The 26,010-nt window shown below is 41.7% G+C and overlaps 3 protein-coding genes across 21 annotated transcripts in view; 1 reads left to right on the top strand and 2 right to left on the bottom strand.

The window, feature by feature from the left end:
- The window catches only part of LOC146525468 (protein TANC1-like), a 54,209-nt gene extending 51,897 nt beyond the window's left edge, over nt 1–2,312 (top strand). Inside the window, exon 29 of the mRNA XM_085136361.1 lies at nt 121–2,312. Coding sequence (XP_084992487.1) covers nt 121–1,471 — 1,351 coding nt within the window. The 3' untranslated portion in view covers nt 1,472–2,312. The remainder of the gene's footprint in view (nt 1–120) is intronic.
- wdsub1 (WD repeat, sterile alpha motif and U-box domain containing 1) lies at nt 2,129–13,500 on the bottom strand. 3 transcript variants are annotated; one of them, XM_085136785.1, is made up of 13 exons: nt 13,406–13,500; nt 12,254–12,665; nt 11,628–11,815; nt 11,101–11,187; nt 10,477–10,570; nt 9,843–9,876; nt 9,678–9,718; nt 6,527–6,633; nt 6,379–6,396; nt 5,900–5,923; nt 5,430–5,609; nt 4,023–4,157; nt 2,129–3,938 (listed from the first exon to the last, which is right to left on the bottom strand). In XM_085136785.1, the coding sequence occupies exons 2-13, from the start codon at nt 12,649–12,651 to the stop codon at nt 3,787–3,789; spliced, it is 1,458 nt and encodes a 485-aa protein (XP_084992911.1). In that variant the 5' UTR covers nt 12,652–12,665; nt 13,406–13,500; the 3' UTR covers nt 2,129–3,786. The 3 variants fall into 3 exon arrangements, with proteins under 3 accessions (XP_084992911.1, XP_084992781.1, XP_084992852.1); XM_085136655.1 differs by having other exon boundaries at nt 5,900–5,927; nt 6,380–6,396; XM_085136726.1 differs by lacking the exon at nt 13,406–13,500 and adding an exon at nt 13,135–13,399 and having other exon boundaries at nt 5,900–5,927; nt 6,380–6,396.
- Nucleotides 13,501–15,416: 1,916 nt separating this feature from the next.
- baz2ba (bromodomain adjacent to zinc finger domain, 2Ba) overlaps nt 15,417–26,010 on the bottom strand; it is a 67,675-nt gene continuing 57,081 nt past the window's right edge. For 10 of the 17 annotated variants that reach the window (XM_085153594.1, XM_085153513.1, XM_085153527.1 and 7 more), the window contains 15 exons: nt 25,615–25,838; nt 24,132–24,206; nt 23,823–24,054; nt 23,668–23,730; nt 23,117–23,261; nt 21,946–22,769; nt 21,599–21,851; nt 21,303–21,458; nt 20,959–21,119; nt 20,524–20,852; nt 19,086–19,221; nt 18,844–18,990; nt 18,032–18,333; nt 17,150–17,293; nt 15,417–16,983 (listed from right to left, as the gene is read on the bottom strand). In XM_085153594.1, coding sequence (XP_085009720.1) covers nt 16,827–16,983; nt 17,150–17,293; nt 18,032–18,333; nt 18,844–18,990; nt 19,086–19,221; nt 20,524–20,852; nt 20,959–21,119; nt 21,303–21,458; nt 21,599–21,851; nt 21,946–22,769; nt 23,117–23,261; nt 23,668–23,730; nt 23,823–24,054; nt 24,132–24,206; nt 25,615–25,838 — 3,348 coding nt within the window. In that variant the 3' untranslated portion in view covers nt 15,417–16,826. The remainder of the gene's footprint in view (nt 16,984–17,149; nt 17,294–18,031; nt 18,334–18,843; nt 18,991–19,085; nt 19,222–20,523; nt 20,853–20,958; nt 21,120–21,302; nt 21,459–21,598; nt 21,852–21,945; nt 22,770–23,116; nt 23,262–23,667; nt 23,731–23,822; nt 24,055–24,131; nt 24,207–25,614; nt 25,839–26,010) is intronic. The other 7 variants (XM_085153558.1, XM_085153630.1, XM_085153617.1 and 4 more) reach the window with 4 other exon arrangements.

Raw genomic sequence — 26,010 nt, 5'->3', positions numbered from 1 at the left:
ATATTTAAGTATACTTCGAGCCGAATCCTTTTGCTTAGAGGAAATTCTTGCGAGAAAAGGGCTGCGTCCTCTCTGTATTTTTAAAAAGTTCCTTTTGTTCGTTTTCTCGGTTCTCCCCAGGCAGTTTGCTGCAGCGCTGGCAGATCTCCACGAAGCAGCACGACTCTGCCCGTCCAACCGGGAGATCCGACGCCTGCTGGCACGAGTAGAGGAGGAATGTAAGCATCATCAGAAGCTTTCCAGCAACAACTCGGCACAGGGTTACAACAGGGACCCTCACACCCACCATCATCAAGCAGAGGACGAAACGGACGTCTTTTCACAGGGAAGTCTGGAAAGGCACATCCCAGCAGAGCAGGCCAATGCAGAGAAGGAAGAAGAAAAGGAAGATGGCGAGGAGGTGAGCCTGCAGTGTGGGAAAAGTCCTGAATTTTGGCCTCTGAATCCATACGCTCCGAACAGGACTCTCCCCGGAGCTGTGGCCTTTGGATTAGGAGATCAGTCGCCGAGCTTTCATCAAGAGGAATATGTACAGAACCAGCTGTTTGTGGACATGCCCGAGCCAGTTCCTGCTGTTAACAGGCAACTCCAGAGCCAGGGCAGCAGGACTCATCACCAGTGCCACTCCCTCCAGTCAGGGAGCAGAATTGGGGGCAGGCCTCTGTCTCTGTGCGGCCCTTCTAGTCCTTTGCCAGGTAGACACATCTCCACCTCTCTGAGGCCTGCACCTGTTATGGGTATCGACATCGGCCCTGGATCCTGTGAACACTCTGGGCTCAGTCCTACTGAGCACTATCACCCTATGTCCCCCAACAGCTCCTCCCCACCTGGACCTCTGCAGATGTACCAGCCGCGCTCTTCCAGCTTCTCCAGGGGCTCTGACAGGCTCTCTACCCACTCTGTGGCTCTGGATGGCCTGGCGCTCGCTTTAGGTGCTGGTATGGAGGTTAGGCGGGAGGGTGGTGGAGCAGGAACAACAGGCTCAAGGGGCTCCAGCTCCAGTCAGGCCTCCAGTGGGAACCTGTCAGATGGGGGCAGGCAGCAGGCACCAGATGCCCCGTGCCCCATCAAGAGCAGCGGTAGCTTCAAGACAAAACCTGAGTTAAAGCCCCGGCCCTTTATGGGGGTCATGGACAAAGCGGTGCGAGTCAGCCAGCAGGCCTCTGGCCTGAGCCGGCAGGGAGGAGGGGTGGAGAGCTTCAGCATGTCCGTGATGGAGTTCCAAGGGCTGAACAATGAGTTCAAACACGCATCATTCCAGGAGCAGCACTCTGTGAGCCACAACAACAGCCAGCAGCAGGGCCGTGAGTTTGGAGACCGGCTGCACCAGCGAGAGGGCAGAGGTACCACATCCTCCCAGCTACGCTTCCCCGAGGGGAGGCACAGGCAGACGAGCCTGACGAGAGACAACCCAGCCCTGCACATGGCTCCCATAAAGCCCAAACGCTCTTTTATAGAATCCAACGTCTGAGCGTAGTTTCTCAAAGCACAGGAGCAGGCTGGTTTTAACAAGCTATGTCCCACATTAGGTAGCAAGGGAGATGGGCGTGAGAGCGGCTCCCTTCCCTGAGCCTGTTTTGTAGATTTATGCTGCTGCACTGCATTTACAATCTAGAACCAGTGTTCAACTCAGGCTACTACGCTTTTGCTTACATGTATACAGCTAGTGTATTCAAGAAGACCAGACATACCTTAAGTAGGGATTTAAATTTAAAAAAAAAAAAAGAGTAGTCTATTGTCTCAACTTTTAATTCATAATATCAAATATAGAAAACTGAGAAAGCTTTGTGCACGAATATACGAAACCTCACGCTGTTTGTTGCAGGATATGACCATTTCTATTGTGAAGTGTCTTTTAAAAAACATTTATATTTGTACGGTGTACACTATATTTGCAGATTATCTATTTCCCTGTAAGTGGTTATCTGTTAGCATTACAGGCTTCAGAATGGATTACTTCGTGTACCCGAGATCCTTTTTCTTGGTGCATTTGACTAGAAAAACAAACAAAAAAAGGCACTGTACATGACATTGTTGGACAGCTTCTTGTCATAATCTTACAAGTGACTGCTTCAGTATTCACAGTAAATGTTATTTATTTTTGCATAGCAGAGAAAATATTCATATGAAGTGTTTATTGGTTTATTCAGACTTGAGAAAGAGCTTTTACAGAATGTGGGATAAAGAGAGAAAACAGAAACTTAAGACTTAATATATGTTCATAGTTGTCATATACACTTTTCAGAGTCATACTATGGATTACAGAATATTACCACATTAATATTGTGGTATAATAAAATATTCATGGATGACTACATTTCTACAGCTCATTCTTTCATTTTACTCCATAAAATGTTGCTTAAAGCTTCCGGGTGTGCGAGTGGGAGAAGGACAGGACCTTTCACATAACTCGCCTAAATTGACATTAAAACGAGCCTTTGAAGTAAACTTTGTTGTTTAAAACTGTGGATGTTGCGTCATCATATAAACCAAGAATGAGGGAACATTTTTGCTTCATAAACTGCAGCAACTGATGCTGTTAAAAGAAGAGGGAAGCATGCCCCAACTTTACCTTTTCCAAGCATCAAAGTTTAAAGACATGCTATCATCATATGGTTTTAATGATTTGAAATTGTTCTGAAATTATCAAAAGCATCCTTTTTTGGAAAAGGGTTGTAATAAACATCGATATAAAACACGGACTATCTTTCTCCAGTCTGGACTTGAGCATTTCGGGTCTCACCATCTTGACTTTTCTGAACCACAATTTCTTGTGTGAGGAGTGGAAATGAGTTAGAAACTGCCAAACACCACACAAATGAGTGTCATCTTGTATTCAGCAAGACTTTAAACTAGTGACTGAGTTTATAAAGTCCTCAGGAAGATGTTTACTGAGCCCATAAACGAAGAGAGCAGAAGGATAGATTTCTAACAGGCTTCTTATGAATTTCGCTTCTTTGTGTAACCAGAGCAGTCGCCCCCTGCTGGCTAATAGAAAGAATGCAGGTGAAAGGCACTTCCACATTGGCGTCGCTGTTCCAACACAGCAGCTATGTTCATCTTTCACATACAGCCTAAGGTAATCAACAAGGTTACAGCAATCTAAATAAAATACACTGTAGATTCTTCTGATCTACAGTTAGTGCAAATAGTGTTTTTCACCTTCAATTACACTCATCAGGATCTCAAGGGGCTGTTATTAATGCCAGTCCTACATCCTTTTACTTCCCTTCACCTTGTTTATCTGTGTTAACAAGATCTGTTTGTGTAAAAAAAAAAAAAATTATATATATATATATATATATATATATAATATCAATAATGCTAATCAGTTTCACATAATAACAAAATAGTCACTTATTTGTAAAGTGATGTTAGGGAAATCATTAAAAGCAATGCAGGCAAATAGTTTTCCCCATTCTTCACTGATCAAAAATCAAAGCAGAGATTTCACAGGAAGGACCAAATATAATCCTAAATATGAGAAAACTGAAAACATAATCCAGCCTAAAAGTGACATATTTGCTGCAGCCAAAGCCAGTTGAATTTGAGTGAATAGCTAAGTGCATTCTTCAAAACTCTGGATGCTCATGCTGGTCTTTTTCCCCCTCTGTGTGATAGCAGGCAGCTGATTGTTGATTCGGGTTGGTCGCTTAAAATCTGGCTAACTATCAGGCACACCTTTTCCTGAAACGGTGCTGTGGGCATTTATCTGAGCACTGCATTCTGCTTCTCTACACTTCAGTGAAAAATCATTAGCACGCCAGCTCAGAGATCCACAGATGTCTAGTGGCTGGTCTTCCAGCGACCAATAGCCATCTTCAGGGTGTGGTTAGGGGTGAGCAGAGTCGTCAGCAAGGGGAGGTTGGTCATGGGGCTGGAGCGGTTTTTGGTACTAATCCAGCTCTCAATGGCCTCTTTTTCATAAGAGTAGCCATCTGTTTGGGGTGGAAAAAACTGTGTAAACAACACAAACAAGCACAAAGTAATGATGAAACACACGATCAATGATCTCAGCTCACCGGCAGCAATAACCGGCTCCTTCATCAGTTCTCTGGTGATTGGACACAGGAACTCATCGGGAATGCCTAGACACACTGAATCACTCTTCAGCTCCTCCACCTTCCTCAGGAGTTTACTGCGCAGGCCGACTGACTCTACAGACACACATCAGCCACAGAACAGAGGCACATAAAGACTTGGTGTGCAGTGATTCAAAGAAAGAAAAAAGGAAAATAGCTGAGCATCAAGTGGAACAAGCTGAACTGACCCAAACACTGACAATAATATCAATACGATGAAGCCTCTGAGCATTTGTTATTCGTGTCTTTAGCACTTTGCGCTCTCGGGTGACAAATGTGAGCGTGGGTGAGGGTGGCGGGACCAGACCATGTCTGCTCTCTGTCCAATTCAAAGATAATTGATAATCGGCAGCTACCCGGGGGCCAATTTTACTTTGAAAAAAAATAAATCATCACGCAGAAATTATAGTTTACAAATAAACAATCTCATAAACAACGCCTTAACTGCAAATGAACACAAAGGACTTTAAATATTGTGTGCTTTCCTCTCAAAGAGGCATTGATTTCACTCTCAGCTTTGAAAAATGCGTCGGGGCGCTCCATCTCTGTCTCTCCCTGTCATTGTAGCAGATAAAACTACTACTCTAACACTCTTCTCCAAGTTAGTTCTGGTTACAAGCAAGGTGGGATTCACGCGGCGTTACTAAAAACAGAACAATGTGAACGCGAGCTGCCACGGCGAGGAGTGACTGACAGCGACTGTGGGATGAAAATGACGGCACGGCAATGCAACAAACATTTGCTGACAACTACGTGACGAACACAGGCCTAGCTGGTAGACTGACATCGACAACATAACGCTCCGACTTTGCCGAGCAGTTTCACTTGATGGTGAAAGGGGGGAGGAAAAAAAACAAAAGCGTCTGATCAACTAAAAATAATACATTCAGACAGACTTGGAAATAACCAATAGGGCTTAGGTATAAATCCACCTTATACCGTATGGGGAATTCTGTTCTGATGATTGGGTTATGTAACTGATGAAGCGCTCCAGATTAAACGTCCGAACCGCTAAGGTCCCTAAAGCTTAGTGGTTTCCCAGTGCAGCCTAATATTACATAATCTTGCTGAGTAAACCCCCCCACCCCCCTCCCCATCAGCACCAATTCCTTCACCCTTACTTTGATTTAATATGCCATCTTTCATCCATGTAAATAGGTGCAAAAATCCTAATCCGCACGCGGCCGTGCTCATTCTCACAAGAGACCCGGCGTGTAATGCTCATAAAACTGGGCTTTTATCCTTCTGTTCTGGACAAAAAGGAAAGCATTAGAACTGTGGGAAAAGGAGGGAGTGGGGAAGCGGCGCCGCTCTCGCTGAGCTGCGTGTGATGCTCGTCTTCCTCACCGACGTGCAGCTCTGACGCCAGTGTTTCCTTGGTGAGGCTGAGCAGCTCTGTCCCATCTATGTTATTGGCCTTAAATCTGTCCACCAATCCCTCGAGGCCTTCCTCCAGCAGCCACTCTGACACATCGTCCTCCGACCAATCGCTGACCAGCAGCTTCGATCGGCCTCCCGAGGCTCTCCCTGAGAGGATGAGTCAAAGAAAGACGGTCAGTCGTAGACAGCTTTTGAAAAATGGACACATATTCTCCATGCAAGGCGAACCTGGAGTCCGGCTGACTGCTTATTGATCGTGAGGCTGTGGCTATTACAGCGATATAAATAAATGTTTGAAAGATTAATGTGAAACCAAACGTGAACAGTGTGATTAGGACAAAAACAATCGCAGGCTTTCGTACACATTTTGTCTCAGGACTGGAATATTTTTGTATAGAATATCTGCAACACATAATACAGTAAAGCTGTCTTCTCACCTTTGATTGAAGTCTGAGCAGATTCTTCCGCAAGACAAACAAAAGAAAGAAAAAGAACCATAAACATGAGAAATGCAATGAAATCTTTGGGCCAACTGCAAACACGTGACAGTGGCAAGTGATCGAGGAAACGAGGGCGACCGTGAAACCAACATCTGTGCCCTTCTTTAGGAGACGAAGCTGCTTTAACATGTAAAATCTTAACACACACACACAAAAAATGAGCCAATGATGCTCTCGAGCTGCAACACCGTTATTAAAGGTTATACTGATTCGTACTCAACAGAGAATATAAAGGTTATAAGGTCTTTAAAAAATCCTCTGTTTTTCAGAGCTGGCAAAAAAGTAGCAATAAAAGCTGGCCTGTTACTGCTGAGTGTTGCTTGCTGTTGTACTCAGTCTGCTGTTGTTGTTGTTAAAGTGACATAAAAAATGTGTCCAAACAAGAAAAACAAAAAAAAGATAGAAAGAAAACCAACCAGGCAACAGCTTCCCGCCTTTCCGTTGGACGGGGAAGTGCAGTAAGGGAGAAAAACAAAAACAGATTACAGGAACATTTTTACAACTCATCAAAACATAGATGTGACTCTTCTAAAGTGATGCATGTGGGTTTTTTCCCCTCCCTACCATTTCCACTGCAACCATCCTCCAGCCTCCAGATGTTTACGGTCTTATCCATAGATCCTGTAGCAATAAGCGGTGAGGTCGGAGAGAATGCGCACGCTGTCACATACCTGCAGCAGAGGATAACCACCTGAGCGCTGCTTCTATTAACAATACAGGTATAATTTCTCTATATGATAATAATAACAGACCGACAGAGAAAGGTGTCCAAACAGATTTACCAGGCAAACAGCTTATGCATGATTCACCGACAACAATTATGCCAATAACACAATCACATCGATGTCAATGGGCGGGATGACATTTTCAACATCAATGCAATCATTTCCAAGAATCATACACGAACGTAATGACTACCTTGGATTTTAAATTACTCCAGCAGCTTGATAATTGTTTTTTATTTTCTACTACTTTTTTAAATTAAATTACACATACACATACTACTATGCATTAATAATTCTGAAAGAAATTCACACAGTTTTACCTTATTTTACAGTACATGTAAAAAGAAAAATGAAAAATAAGATGTTGCGTGAACCTTTGTTATACAAGCACACAAACAGAGTCTATTAAAATCAGTAATTCAGAAGTCAAAGTGGAAAGAACCACATCTCAGTCCTGCTAAGCAGCTCGATGACTTAAAGGGAATCTTTGATGCCAGTTTCCAATTGCATGTTTGCTTGTTTTTAATACCTGGACTTGCCTAGAGTAGCTTTGCATGATTCACAGTTCAGAATAATCCCGATTAATCTTACACTGGGGCTTGGTGCACTGTCTGAAACAAACCGTTTTAGCTCCTTTTCTTTCACTTTAAGGAAACTTTCTTCTGAATGTCTGCTTGGGGTAGGAGCTTGATAAGAGATCTGTCATGAGAGCTGTCATAAGAAACAGTCACAGCAGATGGCTGTCCCTCCCTGAGCCTGTTTCTGCTGGAGAAAGTGACAACGGTTTCTTCCTGTTAAAATTGAGTTTTTCCTTCCCACTGTCGCCAGCGTGCTTTCTCATAGGGGGTTGTGTACTTGTTGGGGTTTCTTTACTTTACAATATAAAGCACCTTGGTGACTGTTGTTGTGATTTGGCCCTCTAATAAGGAAAACTAACTGAATTGAAGACATGAGCACATTCATGCTCTCTGACCTCATGCAAAAGCAAAGAGTAGGAAAAAGAAACCTCTCTGAAATTGAGTGATTAGGCTGAAGCCGAGTTTGAGCTGACAGGGATTACTTGGACACATCCTCGCCTCATTATCTGGAACTTTGACTCTTTAATATGAGCATCGACTATTCTAACAGGAAATAAGACAAAGCATAACAGGTCTGCTTGAAACTGCAGTTGCTTCCTAGATGGCCAAAAGTTTTTTTTTTAATTCTGGCTTGATGCTACATATGTCACAGTGATAAAAATGCTCTCCATCAGAACCAATTCAGTGAAGGCTTACCATGCTGAAAGCCGCACTGAGCATCTCAATAAGGATTAAAATCAAATTCTCAGCGGATTCAGTAAAGTCAAGGCAGCGTTAATGAGTCCAATCTCTCTCGAACCTAAGCTGGATTGCTGAGAAATGATGATCCACAAAAGCTAGCTGGCTTCACACAAATATCTCTACGATTAAAAGAGCTGAAAGAGAGGCACGCACTAACCCGACCTAAGAGACTCTCACAATGTTGTATCATCAGTTTGTCTAACTCAAAGCAGTTTCCTGAAGACATTTTGTCAAGTAATGAAAAAACTTCTTCCCCATTTATCCACTTTTCCTCAACTTGCCACTTGCTTCCTCTTCAGTTAGTGATTTTCCAAAACGACTTTCATTCGCCCCGCTGAAAGGAGTCTGCCGCCTTTCAGACACAGGTGGCTGGATGGACGCATAAATAGCATGCAAGTGTGATCGTTCAGCTGTGGGTTTTGCGTGGGTGGGAGGGACAGAGTGAGAGTAGTCTTACCTTTTCTAAGTTTAGGGACAACAAATCAACACAACCCGTTTTAATCATGTAGATCACATCATGGGCGGAGTTTCAGCTGTTGCTTTCCCCAAAAACATGGGACTTAATGAGTTTTGAATTTTGTGTATTATTTTATACAGACGCGTTGTCCACCAGCAGGGGCGGAGCAGGGTGGTGGCCACGGGCAGACTTGACACCTGGTTGTGCACCAGTTAGGGGGCAAAAACATACTGGAAGAGATTTAGATCCAGACACCTGTTAAAGATGTAGATTTTGTAATAATTTAAAGGTTACATGAAAATATTATTATGAATCTGGCTGTCTCTACATAACTGACTGCCACGGAGAAACCGTATAGACCTCTTTCATCGCTCAGCCACACAAGATGATAAAAACAAGATGGAAACCTCCATGCAACTAGAAATGTTGGTTACCTGGTGACTGCACTCAACTGTTTACCATCTGAGACTGTTTGCAAGTAGTTGTGGCAAACGTCTGGTCATCCAGAGAATGAGTGTTCAACACCCTTAACTTCTGCCTGACCACTTTTGATCATGAAGCGACTGCACAGGTCGCAGACTGACTCCAAACACTTTCGAATAAGTCCAGTTTAATTCATAAAAACAACCAGATTGCCAACATGTTGCAATCAGGCTAAATTAGTCTGTGCTCATGACCACAACTCATCTGCAACAGGTCTTTCTGTAAAAACAACCACTTGGCTATTCTGGTTTTATTCCTATATAAAAGCAACATGGCTAAGTGTCTATGTCATTTCCATCAGTTACATCAGCGTTCTGCAGCAACTACATCACTGTTTATGGAGAAATTTACGAATTTCTGCAAGAAGAAATTAAAAACAAGAGCTCAGGTCTGTATAAAACCACAGCAAGTAATATAGACAAAACCAATAATGCAAAAATGATCACAGTAACTTCAATTATTTTATCATTAGCTTTAACTTTAGCTATTATAAATATTCAAAATCTTATATTGTGGCCAATTTTGTACGCTGTAATTTCTAGTTTTATCAGACGTATCAATTTAAGAATACAGAAAGACAGAATCAAATCACGAACTAAACAGAAAAGAATTCTGCCTGGCAAGTTGAGAGAAAATTTCAGTATCGTCTTTGTGGAACAAAGTCGTGCTTATACTCAGTGTGAAAATCCAGCAAACAAAGCCTCACCACGTCAGTGAAAATCAATGTTTACCTTTCGTGCTGTTTCAGCCTGTAAAGCAAAACTGCATTCTCCTGCAGACAATGTGAGCAAAAAACAAAACATGAGCTTTCTGTATTCAATCCAGACGGATATATTTTAAAATACAATTTAAGCTAATGCCGGTTGGTAAATCAGAATAATAAGAGAAGTGCTTACAGCATCATAAATTGTGACTGTTTTGTCCACAGAGCTGAAAGATATGATATTAAAAAAAAGATTACAACCACCTAAAAAACATTTGTATTGCTTAACTGTTAAATGCAGCACAGTAGGCTGGACTCAAATTCGTGTTCACCCATTAAGAAATAGAGCGATCCATGTCTCCCTCTAGTGTTTGCTCCTAAGTACTGCACCGTTATATTTGTGCAGAGGTGGCCTACTTACACATCCAGGAAAACAATCTATATTTCAAAGCAGATTTTTGATCTCAAATAGATCAAGACACGGATGCTGAGGTATTTCAGATCAAGCGAGGGGTGTCAAATATAGATTTAGCTTGAAACTATGAGGGAATCAAGCTGGCTAGAAATTGTGTAAATGTGCTGCATGTTTTGGCCCATCAAATACAATTTGAGTACAGTTTATATGGCAGCTACCCTCACAGTGTACCAGATTTAATTAATCTCATTACTTTGAGAGAGTGGTGCATTAAGCCAACTCCAAAATCATAAAATAAGTCCTAATTTAATATGCAATAATTTCCCAAAGTAAAGAAGAGCAAGTATTATTGATTTAATTATTAAACACAATTAGACAGCAGATGATTTGAAAAGTAAAGTTGAGTTCTTACCCAGACACAAGTAGCTGCCCATCTGAGGAGTACGCACAGGAAAGGACGGGAGCTGATTGGCCAGTTAACGTGTGCAGGAGCTTCATCTTATACACTGCGGAAGATGAATCACATTTGCACAAAGATCAAAATACACAGCAGGCTGGACTGTTTTCAGTTTAAGGATTAGATGGTAACATCCAGAAATAAAGGTGGAAAGTGTCTCTTTAAGGTAAAAAGAAAGAAAGGTGGGCGAGTGAAGTACAAACAGTTAATCTGCAGTTAATTTTAACAACAGCATAAAAAAAACTGGTAGCTCGTTTGGACTTGCAGCACCACTGATTTGAATCGTTGTGCCTCTGGGAAATGCGTACACATCAGACTCTGAACAAGTGCACACTGAGAGGCTACAGTTTCACCACAGTGCAGGCTTCGACAGGTCACATGACAACATGATAGTCAAATTCTGCTTTATTACTGTGACAGCTGTTTAGCATCCGTGGAGTCTGGCATGTAGGAACAGAGGACGTGATGACAAATCCAGGTTTGCAATGTTAGCTGATATGCAAAGAGGTCGTAAAAAATAACAACAGAAAGGGATCAAATGAGAGAAGATATACGGAGAGAGGGAGCGCAGCACTCTACCTCCAGAGCTCAACTTGTTTATGGCCCATATCTTCAGCAGGCTGTCCTGTCCACAAGACGCCACACGAAACTGCACAACCTGACCGCCTGAAAGACAAAAACAATAAAATGCAAAGAGAGTCTCAGTCTCTCACAAAGAAAATTACTAATAAACAATCAGTCCAAGTCCAAACAGAGCAGCTATGTACTGATCACACCACCGATGGCATTTTAATTAAACAGCATTGCAGTAATTTGTGTACTTTCTTGTGACTCTTCTACGAGGGATGATTGGTGTGAGATCACTAAAAAAATGTTATCTGCATTTTATTTAGTGATTTATTTATTTATTAGTGATCAATAAAATGGTTGTGTCACATCTATTATCGGTGTCTCTTTACTCACATAAAAAAAATTTAAATCTGAAGTATCCAGTTTGATTTGAAAAAATACTAAATATCTGCAGGAATTGTATGCGTCCAATGTGTAAGGGCCTTTATTCCCAGAGGCTGCTGTAAAACACCCTGATGCACAGCAACAGTTCTCACCGCTGAGGATGCTCGGAGCGAAGGTACAGCAGGAGACGCCCAGGTCGTGGGTGTTCTTCTCTGCGTGGAGCTGGTTCATGCGCAGGTCCCACAAACGCAGGTCTCCGTATGTGGAGCCAGTCATAAACATCTGACTGCAGGGGCTAAAGGAGCAGGCTACCATTGTTGTGTCATTCACTGCCCCGGTCCTTCACAAACACAACCGACAGCAGCTGCATGAGCAATTTATTTTTCACTTCAGGGCTATTATCATTGTTCCCATTTATTAACACACGAAAACTGATAGTGACAGGAGGCCAGTGCTAACACTGGTGCAGGCTCCTGTTTACATTTATGTTCCAGCTCATTTTTGTCATTATAACAAAAACTACAGACCTGTATAATGTTGAGAAGTCTTAATGTTAAGAACATCTTTAAATTTACCATCAGCTGATATTATAATAGCTTATAATAAACAACAATTATTTTAATTCTCAACTAATCTTGCTATCAAAGGTTTTTGTGACATTTAGAGTCACACTGCAAGATAGAGGCTTCCTAGCATTTAAGAAAGTCCAGACAGGGAAAGTTCCCTTGTTTTCCCCTTAAATAATTTAGCTTCAGAGATACTCGGTTAACAATTTTACCTTTGCAGCTGTCTGGAGGGAAAATCCCAAAGAGCCAAAGTGCCATCAGATGCACCAGAAACCAAGTGGAGAGAGTCAGGAGAGAAAGTGCAGATCCTGACAGGGCTACGGCCAGGATGCTCTAGCACAGCCTCGATCTCACCCGAGACCATAGACCAGATCACCGTGGTCGCATCTGTGGAGCACGAAGCGAGGAACTGACCACAGGCGCTGAAGCAGCAGCAGTGGACACTGTAGCCGTGACCCGTCAGTGGCGAAAAAGGCAGCTCGGAGAAATCACGGGCATCGTATATCCTGAGGGTTTTGTCCCCAGAACATGTGGCTAACAGCTTGGCCGAGAAGGCGCACCAGTTGACATCGTCTTGATGGTGTTGTAAAGTGCAGATAAGGGACGTCATCTGGAGAGCTGGACCTGAAGATGTCACAGATTGATTAAGAAGATAAAAAGCATAATTTAAAAAAAAAAAAAAAAAAGTGTATTTAAATCCAAAACCACGGGATAAACAAACAAATATCAGACCAGTTTTGATCAGTTTCATCTATTTGACAACCCTTTTCCACCCATCAGTACTTAAACAACTAGAGAATTAACAGATTATTTCACAATTATAAAATGCAACGTTGGCCTTTTTTTAAATTTTTTTACACTTTTTTAAAAATTTAAAATACTGAAAAACCCCATTTTACATTTAGTTCCCAATCCGATGGCTTTACACATCCCATTATTATTTTATTTGAAGTTGGGCTCAATTTACTTACATTTTTGTTTCATGGACAACAATGGACAACAAAAAAACAACAGCAGGAAAATGTGTATACTTCTGCAAAGCAAAGTAACATCCTCTGTCATGTGGACAGCCAAGTTTTTGTTCCTATCTCACCTTTTACAACACAGCTGGATGCACACTGAAAGTTTAAACCACCTGAACCCGTTTTCTAGCATCACCTGTAAAGCTAGCAGGACGCTGCTGATGCTGTAGTGGCTGTAAGATCCGAGCTAACTGCGCTTCACAGCCGTAAAAACAGCATCAAACTTCATGTCAAAAAACAAACATTAGTCAGCCCGTCTGTGGCCAAAACTGCCTAACAAGCAAACCCAGGCTGCAAATGTTAAGAAATCAGGTTGTAATGTAACGTGTAACGTCTCCTCACCTTTCCCCGTCGAGATGTCTACTCTCTTCGGAGTTGTTTACTTCCTCGTCAATCACCTGACCATGACGTAATGCGGCCGCGTCACCCTTTCTGTATCGTAACTTTCTGTTGACAGGACTCTAATAGTTAAAGACCTAAAGCTTGCTTCACAGTCTTTAACGAACAGCCGTATATTAAAAGTTTTATTAAAAATAAATAAATAAATAAATAATAATGATAATAATAATAAAATATTACAAATATAAAAAAATAGGAAGCAAAGTTTTCAATCTCACACAATGTACTTTAAATGAATCCAGGTTTGAATCTATCTATCTATCTATCTATCTATCTATCTATCTATCTATCTTTTTTTTTTTTTTTTTTTTTTTTTTACAAAAGAAAAGCACATATGCAGTACCCAGCGGTGGTGACTTTGATATATGATGTGAGAAGAGTAACGCTCGTTATTGTGTATAAAATACAGCGGAACTCGTGTTCCATTCAACGATATCTCTTTTCTCTGGCTTGATAAACTCTTCGCGTGCTTTTGCAGTACGCTTTCTGTCATTATCCATTTGCACCGGGGAAGCGCTGTCTGATCAGTTTTGCAGCATTTGGCTGAATCTGAGCAGAGAGTAGAGCCCTGTACACTTCACATTTCATCCTGCTGCTTCTATCGGCAGTCACATCAGCAGTGTACCCATGCCATAACATTGCCTACTGCCTGTTTGACAGATAATGTGGTATGCTTCACATCATGAGTGGTTTCTCACATTCTCCATATCTCTATCTTCCCAAGTTAATCTTGGCTTCATAGCACTCTTTTAGAAGTTTCCGGCCTTCAAGAATGAAAACATCCTCTATGCATTATAGACTTCCACAATGATAATCTTACCTCAGTGTTCTTCACTTGTTTTGATGTTGTAAAGACTTTCTTAACCTAAGGAAAGAATTCTGTACCACCCACTGTAGCTATTTCCAATGATCATTCAGGCCTTTTGGTGTTGTTGAGCTGGTCAACACAGTCAGTCTTTTTAAGAATGAAGCAGCTTGTGGGTTTGTTTGTTTTTCTACCTCGACTGGTTTATATTTGTTATTCAGCCTAATTATGGTCTGGACCTCAAATTGAGAGTTCAGTGAACAACCACCAAATTCAAATTTAAAATTTTGAATCAGTTCTAGATCTTCTATCTGCTTAATTTGTCCTCAAAATAAATAAATATTTAAAAAAAAGAAAGAAAAAAAGAAACGGGGGGAATGGGCTTCACAGTGCTATGAAAACTGGTTACCAGTCAATTGCTCAATTACTTTCAAGCATGTGACAATGAAGGCTTGTGTATAAAAATGGCTGTAATCACGCAGCACTTCATGTAAAAACCTTTGTACAACCTTTTGAATTAAAGCTGAAAGTCACATCTGGAGTTTGGTAATGTACAGAGGTAAAACTACAAAACATATGTCATTAACAACATGCTTATGGACCTAAATGTATGCATCTAAACTGTGTAGTGCCTCAGGCTATACATAGCGTGCGGCAGGGTTCATGATTAATATTTTCCCTACAAGAATAAAATGTATAGAAACCCTGGGAATAGGCGCTTGCTAAACTTGCACTTGCCAGCTGTGTACGGCACACTTAACTTTCTTTTTTATTAACTGTCTTCATTTTATGATCTGCCACTTGATGAGACACATAAGGATCTGCTCTTTCTGGATTTTATTGTTAATTTACAGATGTTAAGTTGAATTCATTTTTGAGACACCGTTTCTGAGATCCTTGAAAAATGTATGTTTCAGAGCAGCTTCTCAGGATCCTGAAAACATTTTACAGTCTGGTCATGAAAGAGGCATTTAACATGATGTAAAGTACAATTGCAGATATTTAGCTAAAAGCACAAACAAAATAAATTTCTCTTTAATCCGGTCACACGTGCAACTTTACATATGACTCGCACTTTGACAGAATAAAGAGTTAAACCGCACTTCTACAGCTGCAGGTTGGACTTGAAATGAAACCAGTTTGAGTCACTTACGTTGAAAAACATCCTTTTAATAGGTCCGTGCCACACACTAGTGAAAAATAAAGCTCCTACAAAAGAATGATACTTTTATTCCACAATATCTTAAATAAAGTAACTTCAAGTACTTTTGACTTGGGTACAAAAAAATCTAGCTGCCTCCATCAGGCCACAACACACAGCAAGGTTCAACACAGTGGTTAAAAATGGCCTTAGGTCCTTGTATTGTGGCAGATTGTGAGGAAATGTATCATGGAAGCATAACTGAATGCTTGTTGTTCCTTTTTTTCTCTTTTTAGTTATTATTATTTATGGGGAGGAATGATTTCTGTGTCACTGTCCAACTTTGGAGGCCTTGTTGGATTGAAATCATATAAAAAAATAATTATCATAAAGAATGAAAACTAAAAACGATAACATCCCCTACATGCCCCTGTTGGAAGGGTAGGCACTACCAAGATTAAGGATACCACAGTGTTTGCAGAGGATATGTATATACTGTACAAACAATATTTATGATAATGTTTTCATCACGTTCACTAAAATAGAATGCTACAATCATTCTAAGGCATAAACAATATCTTAATATTCTTAAACAATTTTTACACATTGTTCCAAACAAGACATAATATAGACATTAATAAACAGTATATACACATGAATCACCATAGCCTAACTGTTCCTCTGCAGTTACTGTAAATAAATGCAGTTTTACAGATCGAACAATTGAATACAGTCCTCCGATGCCCCAAAGCACTGAACAGTGTAAACAGCTCTTTTTTTTTCTTTTTTCCTTTTCTTTTTTTTTTTTTGTCTTGGCTTTGTTTGATATTTGGGAGAGAGAGAGAGAAAAAAATTATAACACAATAACACATTCCTTTTCAGAAGTCAAAGCAGTTCGGCTGATTCCTCCTTTTTCATAGAAAATGAAGTGGACCTTGATTCATAAATAATTATTACAAAATTAAATACATTCACTATAATACGATTAAATAACAAACGAACAAAAAAACCCAAATAAACAAAAACAAACTATTTACAGGTAGTGGAAAGTATTCTAGCGCAGACACATCAGTGACATTTTTGAGGATTCATTCAGTGCAGTGTTCTGAGACAGGGAATGGTATTGCACTATGACACCCCATTTCTCTGGGACTCTTTGGGGCTTTTATCCCTGTTGTAATAAATCCAGCGCACCTAAACAACTTTTTATTTTTCAAGGTGACACCTCTCCTAAGCACACCACAGGTTCCTTATTAAGGAGTTGGCTTCTTCTTCTACCATCCTGCAAAGCCACGTTCTCCGTCACAAAATAAAAAGTAACACCTGGTGCTCCGGTACAAAAAGTTGAATGGGTGTATTGGGGAAGAGTCTGAACAGACTTTTTTTTTTTTTAATCTTAAGTGTTTTTTTGTTTTGTTTTAGTTTGTTTGTTTCAGAAGCTCAGTCCAGCGCTTCTCAAAGAACTTCCTCATGTTATGACCAGCTCGACCAATGTCTGAATTGTCTTCATTGAATTTTTCACAGTTATCAAAGACCAAGTTGACATCGATGATGAACGTCTCCAGGTTTTGATACCTGAAATTTAAAAAAAAAAAAAGACATATTCAGGTTAGAGAGAACAGCAGACACATCACATAATTTCCTGAAAAAGCGAAACAAAACTGAAAACACTGGTCTTGCTTTAACTTCTGTGCGAGGCTTTTAGCAGAAAAAAGAACCAAGAGAAGCGATGGGAACTCACTGGCTGCTCACAAGCTTCTCACGTATGGTGGAGAAGTCCATCGGTTTCTTGATGACCTTCCTGTAGCCAGGCACCGATTTCAGGTTGACAGGTGTGAGAAAAGGCCATGCATCCTGATGCCGCTCCAACTCAGCAAGGAGTACTCTGTAGGACACACAAACACACAGTTAAACTCTGGCCATGACTTTGTGTAAATATAAGCTTTGTGTGTAACACAGAAAAGCTTTCTTTCATAATTTCCTCTTACGTTTAAGCAGCTATAACCAATATTTCTGGATTGACAAGGGATCGGTTACATGTGGGTGAAGTGTGTGAATGAGGCTCCCATTGTGCCTGAATACTGGAAGTTTCTTTTAAATCATTGTTTTGGGTTTATGGTACACAAAGCTAGGACTAGCTGGAGAACAGTGGAGCATTAACAGCTGGAGAATCAGATATTTCCCCAGAAAGCTGAGTAGACTGAAAGCTGAGGTAAAAGAAAGCTAAGATAGTGCTGCTTTGCCATAAGTGGTTGTGTAAACAGCATTTCCTAACCAGTGTATTTCAGCTTACTGTTTACAGTTTATTTCTGCTGGTGGTCAAAAATATGTCCAATGAGGTTTAAAGTTTGCATTTAACTCGTAATCTTTAGGGTTTTATGAGCTAATAAAACCGATAAAAAACAAAAAAGAGGCTGACTTTGTGCTGAAAAATTCCAGAAATGAAATACTGCAAGTAAACGTTGATCTGAGGTTTTGTGGCTTTAAACACAACAGAAAATGTAAAACACATCAGCTTCCTCCAACCTTTCCATACAGCTTTGTAGCAGGTGGAAATTACCGTGCAACTACTGAGAAGAAAATGGCACAGAAAGACAAGTGCAAACATGCCATGGAGACATACCTGCATAATCCCAGGTCCCTGTTGTTGTCTCGAGCCGTCTTGGCTCGCTTCACACACCCAGTGGTCTCCTGATTGGATGTCGTTAGAGCAGGTGAACTCTCCTCCGTTTTCCTCTTCCTGCTGGTGTCTTTTGCTCCTTTTTTAGGCGTACTGCTGGCACTTGCTGAGTCATCCTCCGACACTTCCCCGTTACCGGCCTGCTTTCCATTCTTCTTCGCCTCTCCGCCCTTCTTGCTACTCCCCCCACTAGATGCTACTGGTTTGGCTGGAGGCTTTTTGCTTTTGGGGGATGGACCACTTGCCTGCAAAAGTACCCAAAATTGCAGCATTTCCTTAGTTCGGGTGCTATACAAATTGGAACCATTTAGTTTCATCCTCCTAATATTGTCCTTTCCTAAAATGTCATATCAATTTGCCATATCTTACACAAGCAATAATATTTAGTCCCTTTGCTGACCACATCTGCATCAACACAAATTCTTTAAAGCCTGCGTTAAAAATCGTTACTCAGCTTGTATCAGTATGAGTATGACTTATGAGTTTTACTGTCACTTAATGGGATAAATCCATGCTGCAGACAATAAAAGTGAAGAGCAAGCAATAAAACTCTAGGGGAGGAGCAGCTGATGGGATTTCTTTGAGCGAGCAAGTGTCCTTGCGGTTTAGATGCACAAGATATACTCTACAATGTGTCCTTTTTCTTCTTGCCTTTCTACCATCAACTTTACAAAACAGGAGTAAAATAAGTCCTGAGATGAGTCTAAAAAAAATGCACATTAAAAAAAATCACAAGTAATAAAAGGTTCAGGTACCTTGGATATGCAGGCCGGGCAGTACCAGTCTCCTTCTGGGATGCTGGTGATCTTGGGTTTGTGACAGTAAGTGTGGCAGCCTTTGTCACAGCCATCACACAGCAGGAGGAGGTCCTCATTATCCCCCTTCTTGCAAATCTGACAGTACTACAAAATAAGTGCGTCCATTAAAAACAAGTGCAAACTTTCCAAATCGTTTTCAATTAACATTGTGGACACAGGCTGTTGTTTTATTCTCTTACCACTTTCATTATCGACCTCTCCCAGGCAATGGACTTCTGCAGTTGCTGGATACACATGGCCAGCTGGGCGGCGCTGCGCACTTCGCTCAGGGCCTTCCTCCACACTTTCATACCGTGGGCCACCTCCTCCTCGCTGCTGAGGGAATTTAAGGGAAGGTTATGAGAATCAAAATAGATACACATATGGGAACGTGTGGGGGTTACACACAAACTACAACCCGTAACCAATAAAACTAAGGCTGCTGTGTAAAATGTGAATAAAAACAAAATGCAGTGACTTGCAAATAATTTTAAGCTCGTGTTTATAACGTTCAGGGGCATGATCACAGCATTTTACTCTTTATTTTAAGCTCTATGGTTATTTTGAATTTGATTCCAGCAACATGTTTTAAAAAAAAGTTGAGACAGGACAAAGACTGTGTGTGAGACGCTGTAAAGCGTTGTTAGGTTCAGTAGTGAAAAGAGTGCTGATGTGAGGCTGAGTCTCTAAGAAGTCATTCAAGATGGACTGAGGCAAAGTACAAAACTGGTCTCTGGTGTGACAAATCTTAATTTGAAAGTCAGAAATCATTGACTGCAGGCTAAAGAGGGTAAGACCTACCTATGGGCACCATTAATGCTAAGGAAAATGCACACAATTTAGAGCAACAAATGCTGGCAGTATGTCATTCTCAGGGAACGGTTTGCTTATTTCACAGCTCAGAATCAATCTGTAGTAAGATCCCGGCTACTACAATCCACACCTGTCACCCGCTGAAAACATTTGGTGGGCCTGAAACAAAGCTAAACTTTATGTCAAGCAAAAACGGAAAGGTGTAGAAAAAAAATAAAGAAAACAGACAAGTTTCTGAAATGTGAATTTATCAGTTTCTCGACATTTAACATGTTCCGTTTTTAACTAAACAAATTATTTTTAATGAGTTTCAAAACACTGCATTTTGTTTTTATTTAAAGTCCACACAACTTTTTATGAAAATGGGTTTGTAGTAAACTGTGTCAGTTGAACCAGATGCTGTAAAAAGCTCCATCTGGGCAGAGACAGGCATGACGTTTTTGGGAGTATAGAGTGCTGGGGAGAGGTACACACGTTTTTTATCATGTTAAGGGGGACGCTCATGCAGGAAGGGTAAGTGTATGCTGAATAGCAGGAGCTGTAAGTAAGCCTATAACTGAGGTTGCTGATGCACAACACCATGCAGATGACTTTAGGGGGAAAAAATGGCAGTGAGTGGAGCCCCTCCCACACAAAAAGCTGCACAAGACAAAAAGGAAAAAAAACGAAAGAAAAAAAAAAAAGCAACAGGCAACCACAAAAATCTGCTGTGAAATCAGCAAAGACCCTCACCCTTTGAGTAATATGGGAAACAAAAAAAGCACACATAGAGAGAGGAAAGGGTCTTAGTGGGAGAGTGGGGAGCTGGTTGGAGAAATGACCTACCCTTCCCTGTCAGCACTAGTAGATGGGGCGGGGGCAGGGACAGTGACCGTACCCACATTATCCAGCCTGATCTGAATGGTGGTACCTAAGGGGCTCCTCAGGTACCTTCTCTCGATGTTGCGCTCCAGATCAGCCAGACGTGTCACTGCAATGTCCAGCGGGTTGTCCGGGTGACGCATCACCCCGCCCTTCTCTCCCCGCTCCTCCAGATGCTCCTTGGATTCCTTGTCTCCCGTGTTTGTCGCCGATGCCGTGGATTTGGTCAGGGGCTTGTGCTCGTAGTACACCAGGTCCTCACGCTCAGACTGAGGGTCCGGGTACGTCCAGCCCTGTGAGAGGAAATGAGCTGTTGAGTTTATTGGCCTCTAAAAAAAACCCATAAATTTCACAAACAAAATATGTAGAAATATTTGTGCTAGTGTGTTACTATTTCACCTTAACCTGCAGGCTGGCTGCGGTGACCTTCCTCTCCAGTTCCTCAACCTGCTGCAGTATAGCGATGTCCATTTCCATTGCTTGCTCCTCAACACACCAGCCCCGCACCGACTCCACACTGACCTGGCTCTCCTCCAACTCATGGAGCTCAATCATGGCCACTAGATAAATTACACAGCAGACACATGGGTTAGGCAGTGAAAGACAGTTGTTCATATAAACTTCAATAAACCTCACTGATACAGTATTAGCAATTTATTGTGGGATTATAAGGAAACGCTTCTAAGCATGAATGAATCTGTGGCACATCATTATGTGCTCAGAGGAGCTGTTTCCACACTTACCGTCTCTGTGTTTGGTGCAGACCTGGGGGATGATCTCCATGTATTTCTGCATTTGTCTCTGGAGGGCCTTCTCTCTGATTCCTCGGCTGTGGAGAGCATTGACAAGAGCCCTGAGCTCTTCGATGTCAGACACCCGCCACCAACCTGTCAGCATCTCTGAGCACACGGGTGTGAAAGCAAGAAGATGTTTTGTTCAGTTAAGACATGTTACAGTCAAATCAAACTGGGCTTAAGTAAGGATAGCATTGGCTGATCTCATTATATATATACAAAATAATACATCCAGTGTCGCTCACCTTCAGGGATGGGCCGTGGCGTGGCGTGGTCGAGGGATTTGGGCATCTCCAAGGCGGGAGAGGGCATAGAGCAAGTTTTCTCAATGCGAGGTAAAGGCGATTCACTTTTACTGGAGACACTTGCTGCTGTGTTGCCCTCTACAGAGTGACTTGGCATGGGGCTAGGGCTGCTGCACAAAGGCAGGCCGGGACTTATCATTCCACTGGGCCAGCTTGCGAAAGAAACTCCTAGCAAAGAGACACCTGACTTAACCTGTGGAGAAAAGAGGGACAATAGAGGGGTGAGGAAGGTGGAAGTGCACAAAAGGAAATATAATAGCAACATGTTTACCAGCCAGGATTCTCACCTGCAGGGTGGATAGCGGGTAGCTGAGGATGCCAGTTGGGTGGTGTGGGCTGGCAGAGGCTGAGGCAGCAGAAGGGGTGAGAGGGAGAGCAGGGGATGGAGGTGGGGATTTGGGTCTGGCTGGGGTGGAGGATGCCTGAGGAGACACACGAGGCGCTCCTGGTGGTGTTGTGGTGAGGGAGGAGAGGTCACAAGGGTTGCGAGGGAGCAGACTGAACCAGTGCCCGCTCCTTTCTGTTAGCACTCTGAGCAGCTGGTCATTTGCTTGGAATGAAAGGTGTGGCGATGGAGCCGGGGATGAGGTTGGAGGAGTGTTCCCTGGGCTTTCACGTGCAGCTGGCAGGCACGGGGCAGATAAAGAGGATGAAGCCAGGTGAGGGATGTTTGTTGTGTCGTTAGCGGTCACCATGGAGGGAGCTGTTGCTGCCGTTGTTGCAGGCTCGAGGGTATTGTGAGTGGGGGAGGACGCTGACATAGTGGTTGTAACAGGAGTGCCTAGGGGACTGCCATTCTGTCTCACATGGGGACTCGCCTTGTCTTCTGCCTTCACAGATTCTTTACCAATGTCCTTGCTGACTTCTCTGAGAGCGCACAGCTTGGTTACACAGCCTGGTTGCTGGTAGAAGAGGGTCGGGGAGTTTTTCTTCCCCTCGTGTTTCTTCTCCTCCTCTTTCTGTTGCTCTAAGTCCTGTGTTCGAGTGCTCTGCCCATCGAGGTTGGTGGGTTTCTCCTTCTGCAACTCAATCTCTTGAGGTTCTTCTTTGACCTTGACCTCCTCTGCTGCTCTTCTCCTCCTCTGTCGCTCCTCCTCCAGTTCCTCTGGAGCTGCAGAAAAAAGGAGAAAAACGTACTCCAGTTAGAAAGTGAACTACTGTAACACTGAAACTGGATCCTGATTATTGGACATTACACTAATTCGCTTGCTTTCGGAAGACAGGCAGAGCTGTGTTATTAGTGTTGACAGATGCTATCTCAAATTAGTCTTTATCTGCGTATTTCACTCGGCAACAAAACAGCTGAACATGCAGCCACACGAATTATAAAAGGTCTTTCTTTGTCTTCTTGCCAAGCATGTTACCATTACACATTCACTTTCCAAATATCCTCTCAGATAAGCAAAGTGAAGCGTATACGTATTCAGAAAAAAAAAGTGGGCGGTGTACTGCAACAACCTTCTCCACTCTCCATGGCTTCAATGAAGACCCCTCCACAGTGGGGCAGTACCCAGTATCGGCGGCGGTACCGATCCTGTCCATACATCATAGAGCGTAGGGAATGGGATATCTCATACAGCTTTCTTCTGGTCTGATGATGTTGCTGCAATTGTGCAAAACACACATGGAAATTACAGACCTTCAAAAACAGAAGAAATCTGCCCAACCGGTTTTTGTTTTTTTGTTTTTTTCTGTGCGACATATGAAGCGTCACATAAGATGCTAATGAGGTCATTTATCAAACTAATTAGTGCCTTCATTAGTAAACAGACCTATGGCAACACAAATATTCACACAACGTACAAATCACATTGTAATTTTCAACACATTTTGCAGCTTGAATTCCAAAGTCTAGCTTTGCAGGTGTCTGAGGCATTACTTCTATTGCAACAGGAGATTTTTCTTTAATCTCACTTTGTATATTCGAGTATATCCCACATTAACTGGATCAATCAAACACTGATTCTCATGCATTTTAAAGCATTTAAACGTGTTCAAGAAAGACATACCTTGGCCATTTTTTCTATTTGCTTCTCCAGTTCCTCGACACTAGTAGCATGGTCAACTTCATCCTGATAAATGGAACAAAAAAATACAGGAAATGTCTTTGAGCAACTGCACAAACATTTAGCTTCTTATAATGAAGCTGGCTCTATCACCTTACCTCATCATATGTCTCCACTTTTCTAACCTTCTTTAGTTCTTCCTCCTCCTCTTCCTCCTCTTCCTCCGGTTGGTCGTCACTGTCATCGTCGTCGTCGTCGTCATCTTCGCTGTCTCCACCCAGTTTCCTCTTGCGTTTGGTGGCTGAGGATGGAGTGCCAACAGACTGGTTCTCTTCCACACCCATGCTGGCTTCCCTCTTTCCAGTTCGTTTGGCATAAATGGTTCTCAACCTGTATAAGGACACAGGAGTTTAGTCTGACCTAGTATGGAGAACAAAAACATTATTTTTAGGGTTAAGAAATCTTACTTCTTCAGTTTTCCCTCCATAATGATCTTGTCTTTCCTCATATTTGCCATCTGATCCAGGTTCTTGTCAATCTCACTGCACGAGGAAACACAATTCTGTTAATTATAGCTGTGGCAGTGTACATCCATTGTTTTAGGTAGTCTCGGAAACTAATAAATATAATGAGTAAAAGTTCATGGGGGCTGGCTACCATTTACAGCTCAAAAAAAATCTTAATATAACAGCTGGTATCCCAGAGCACAAATGAATACTTTTATTATTTCCCTACAATAAAAAGGACTGCAAATTACTGCTCCCTGCTGCAGCTTTATTAATTGTTCTCCACCGTATCAATATAAAAATAACATCACTGGCTCAGATATAATTTCAGCGTTAAACAAAATAAAACCACATATAACTAATTTTTTCCAGTGTGTGGTTGGTGAAAAGGACTGTTAGATTTTTAATTTTGTCTTTTAATTAAGTCCCCTCAGAGGAAGAGACACATCCTACACTGACATACGGTAATGTGCAAAAGTCTTCTTTCTTTTATTCTATTGAAACATGTGCAAACATACATAGAAAAACAGTGTATGAGGCAACAATAATTCTAATGAATGACCACGTTTATTCATTCTTTAACACAGCGTGAACTGTCTTTGGCAGATTTCTTGTCATTTCTTTAAGTCGTCTTTAGGAATAGTTCTCCAGGCTTCTTGTAAGACATTCAAAGTTAATATTTGGATGTTGGTTGCCTTTTGTTCTGTTCTCTGTTCAATAATGACTAATGTTGTGATCCAGGCTCTGTCGAGGCCAATCCATAACTGTGTGTTTTTCTAAGTATGCTTTTACTGCATTGCTGGTGTATTTGGTGTCACTGTCATCAAAGATTATGCTGTTGCCCATCACATCCTTTCCTGATGATACTGCATGATGGATGAAAATCTTACCATACTTTTCCGTGTTCATAATTCCACCAATTTTGGGAAGGGCCCCGCCAACACCATCACTTCATCAAACCTGTTGACACTGATTTTCAGTCTAGTTCTCGTGTAATTTGGCAGACCTTAGCCTTTTATCCGATTCCTCTTTCTTAAAAATGGCTTCTTGACAGCCACTCTTCCACTGAGACCTTTTTTGATGAGGCTTCAGTGAACAATAGATGGATCAACTGAAAGGCCAGATACACCCCTCAGGTCCTATTCCTTGAGGATATGACTTTCAGATACTGTTCATTTCCTTTAGATATTTTGTTTGGAGATCACATTGTTGGTGCAAAAAATCCTATTTCATGTCTTTAAAGGCGTGTTACCTTTGTCATTTCACTAAAAATAAGCTGCTAGACTTTTAGAAACCCTGGAGAATTATTGCTCAAGACTACTTAAATAAATAAATAAATAAAAGAAAGCTTGGCTCCTTGGAAGTGAAATATGGAGTATTTCCACAGTATTGTGCAAGACAATTGCACAGTACTGTGGAGTACTCAAAGTGGTCAGTTACCTACCTGATGACAGCTTTGCTGCAGGCCAGCTCATTAGCCAAGAACCCCAAAATTGAGGCCTTCTGAGCAGGCGTGTGAGCCTGAAAGGCCTTTGTCTTCAAACTGAGAGCCAAAGGAGCCAGATCTGTATTTCCACAATGGGCTCCCATGTACATCTGCAGCACCTCGGAGACATTATCTCTGTTGATGCCAACGTTAGTCAGGTGGTCCCCCAGCATGGTTTTTGTCTAAGGATAGGGAAGTTGATGATAGCAAATAAATTATATATTTTAAAATAGATGAAAATGTACCCAAGCCTTTAACCTAAAAACAAAAATATCACATTGCTAGTAAAGGCATGGAGGCATCAGCATTAAAATAATGTCAAGTCAAGTGTAAAAACACTGATTTTGAAGTCAT

This window comes from Neolamprologus multifasciatus, chromosome 1 (genome assembly GCF_963576455.1).
Source record: "Neolamprologus multifasciatus chromosome 1, fNeoMul1.2, whole genome shotgun sequence".
Classification (NCBI taxonomy): Eukaryota; Metazoa; Chordata; class Actinopteri; order Cichliformes; family Cichlidae; genus Neolamprologus; species Neolamprologus multifasciatus.
This window is presented reverse-complemented; position numbering and strand designations above follow the sequence as displayed.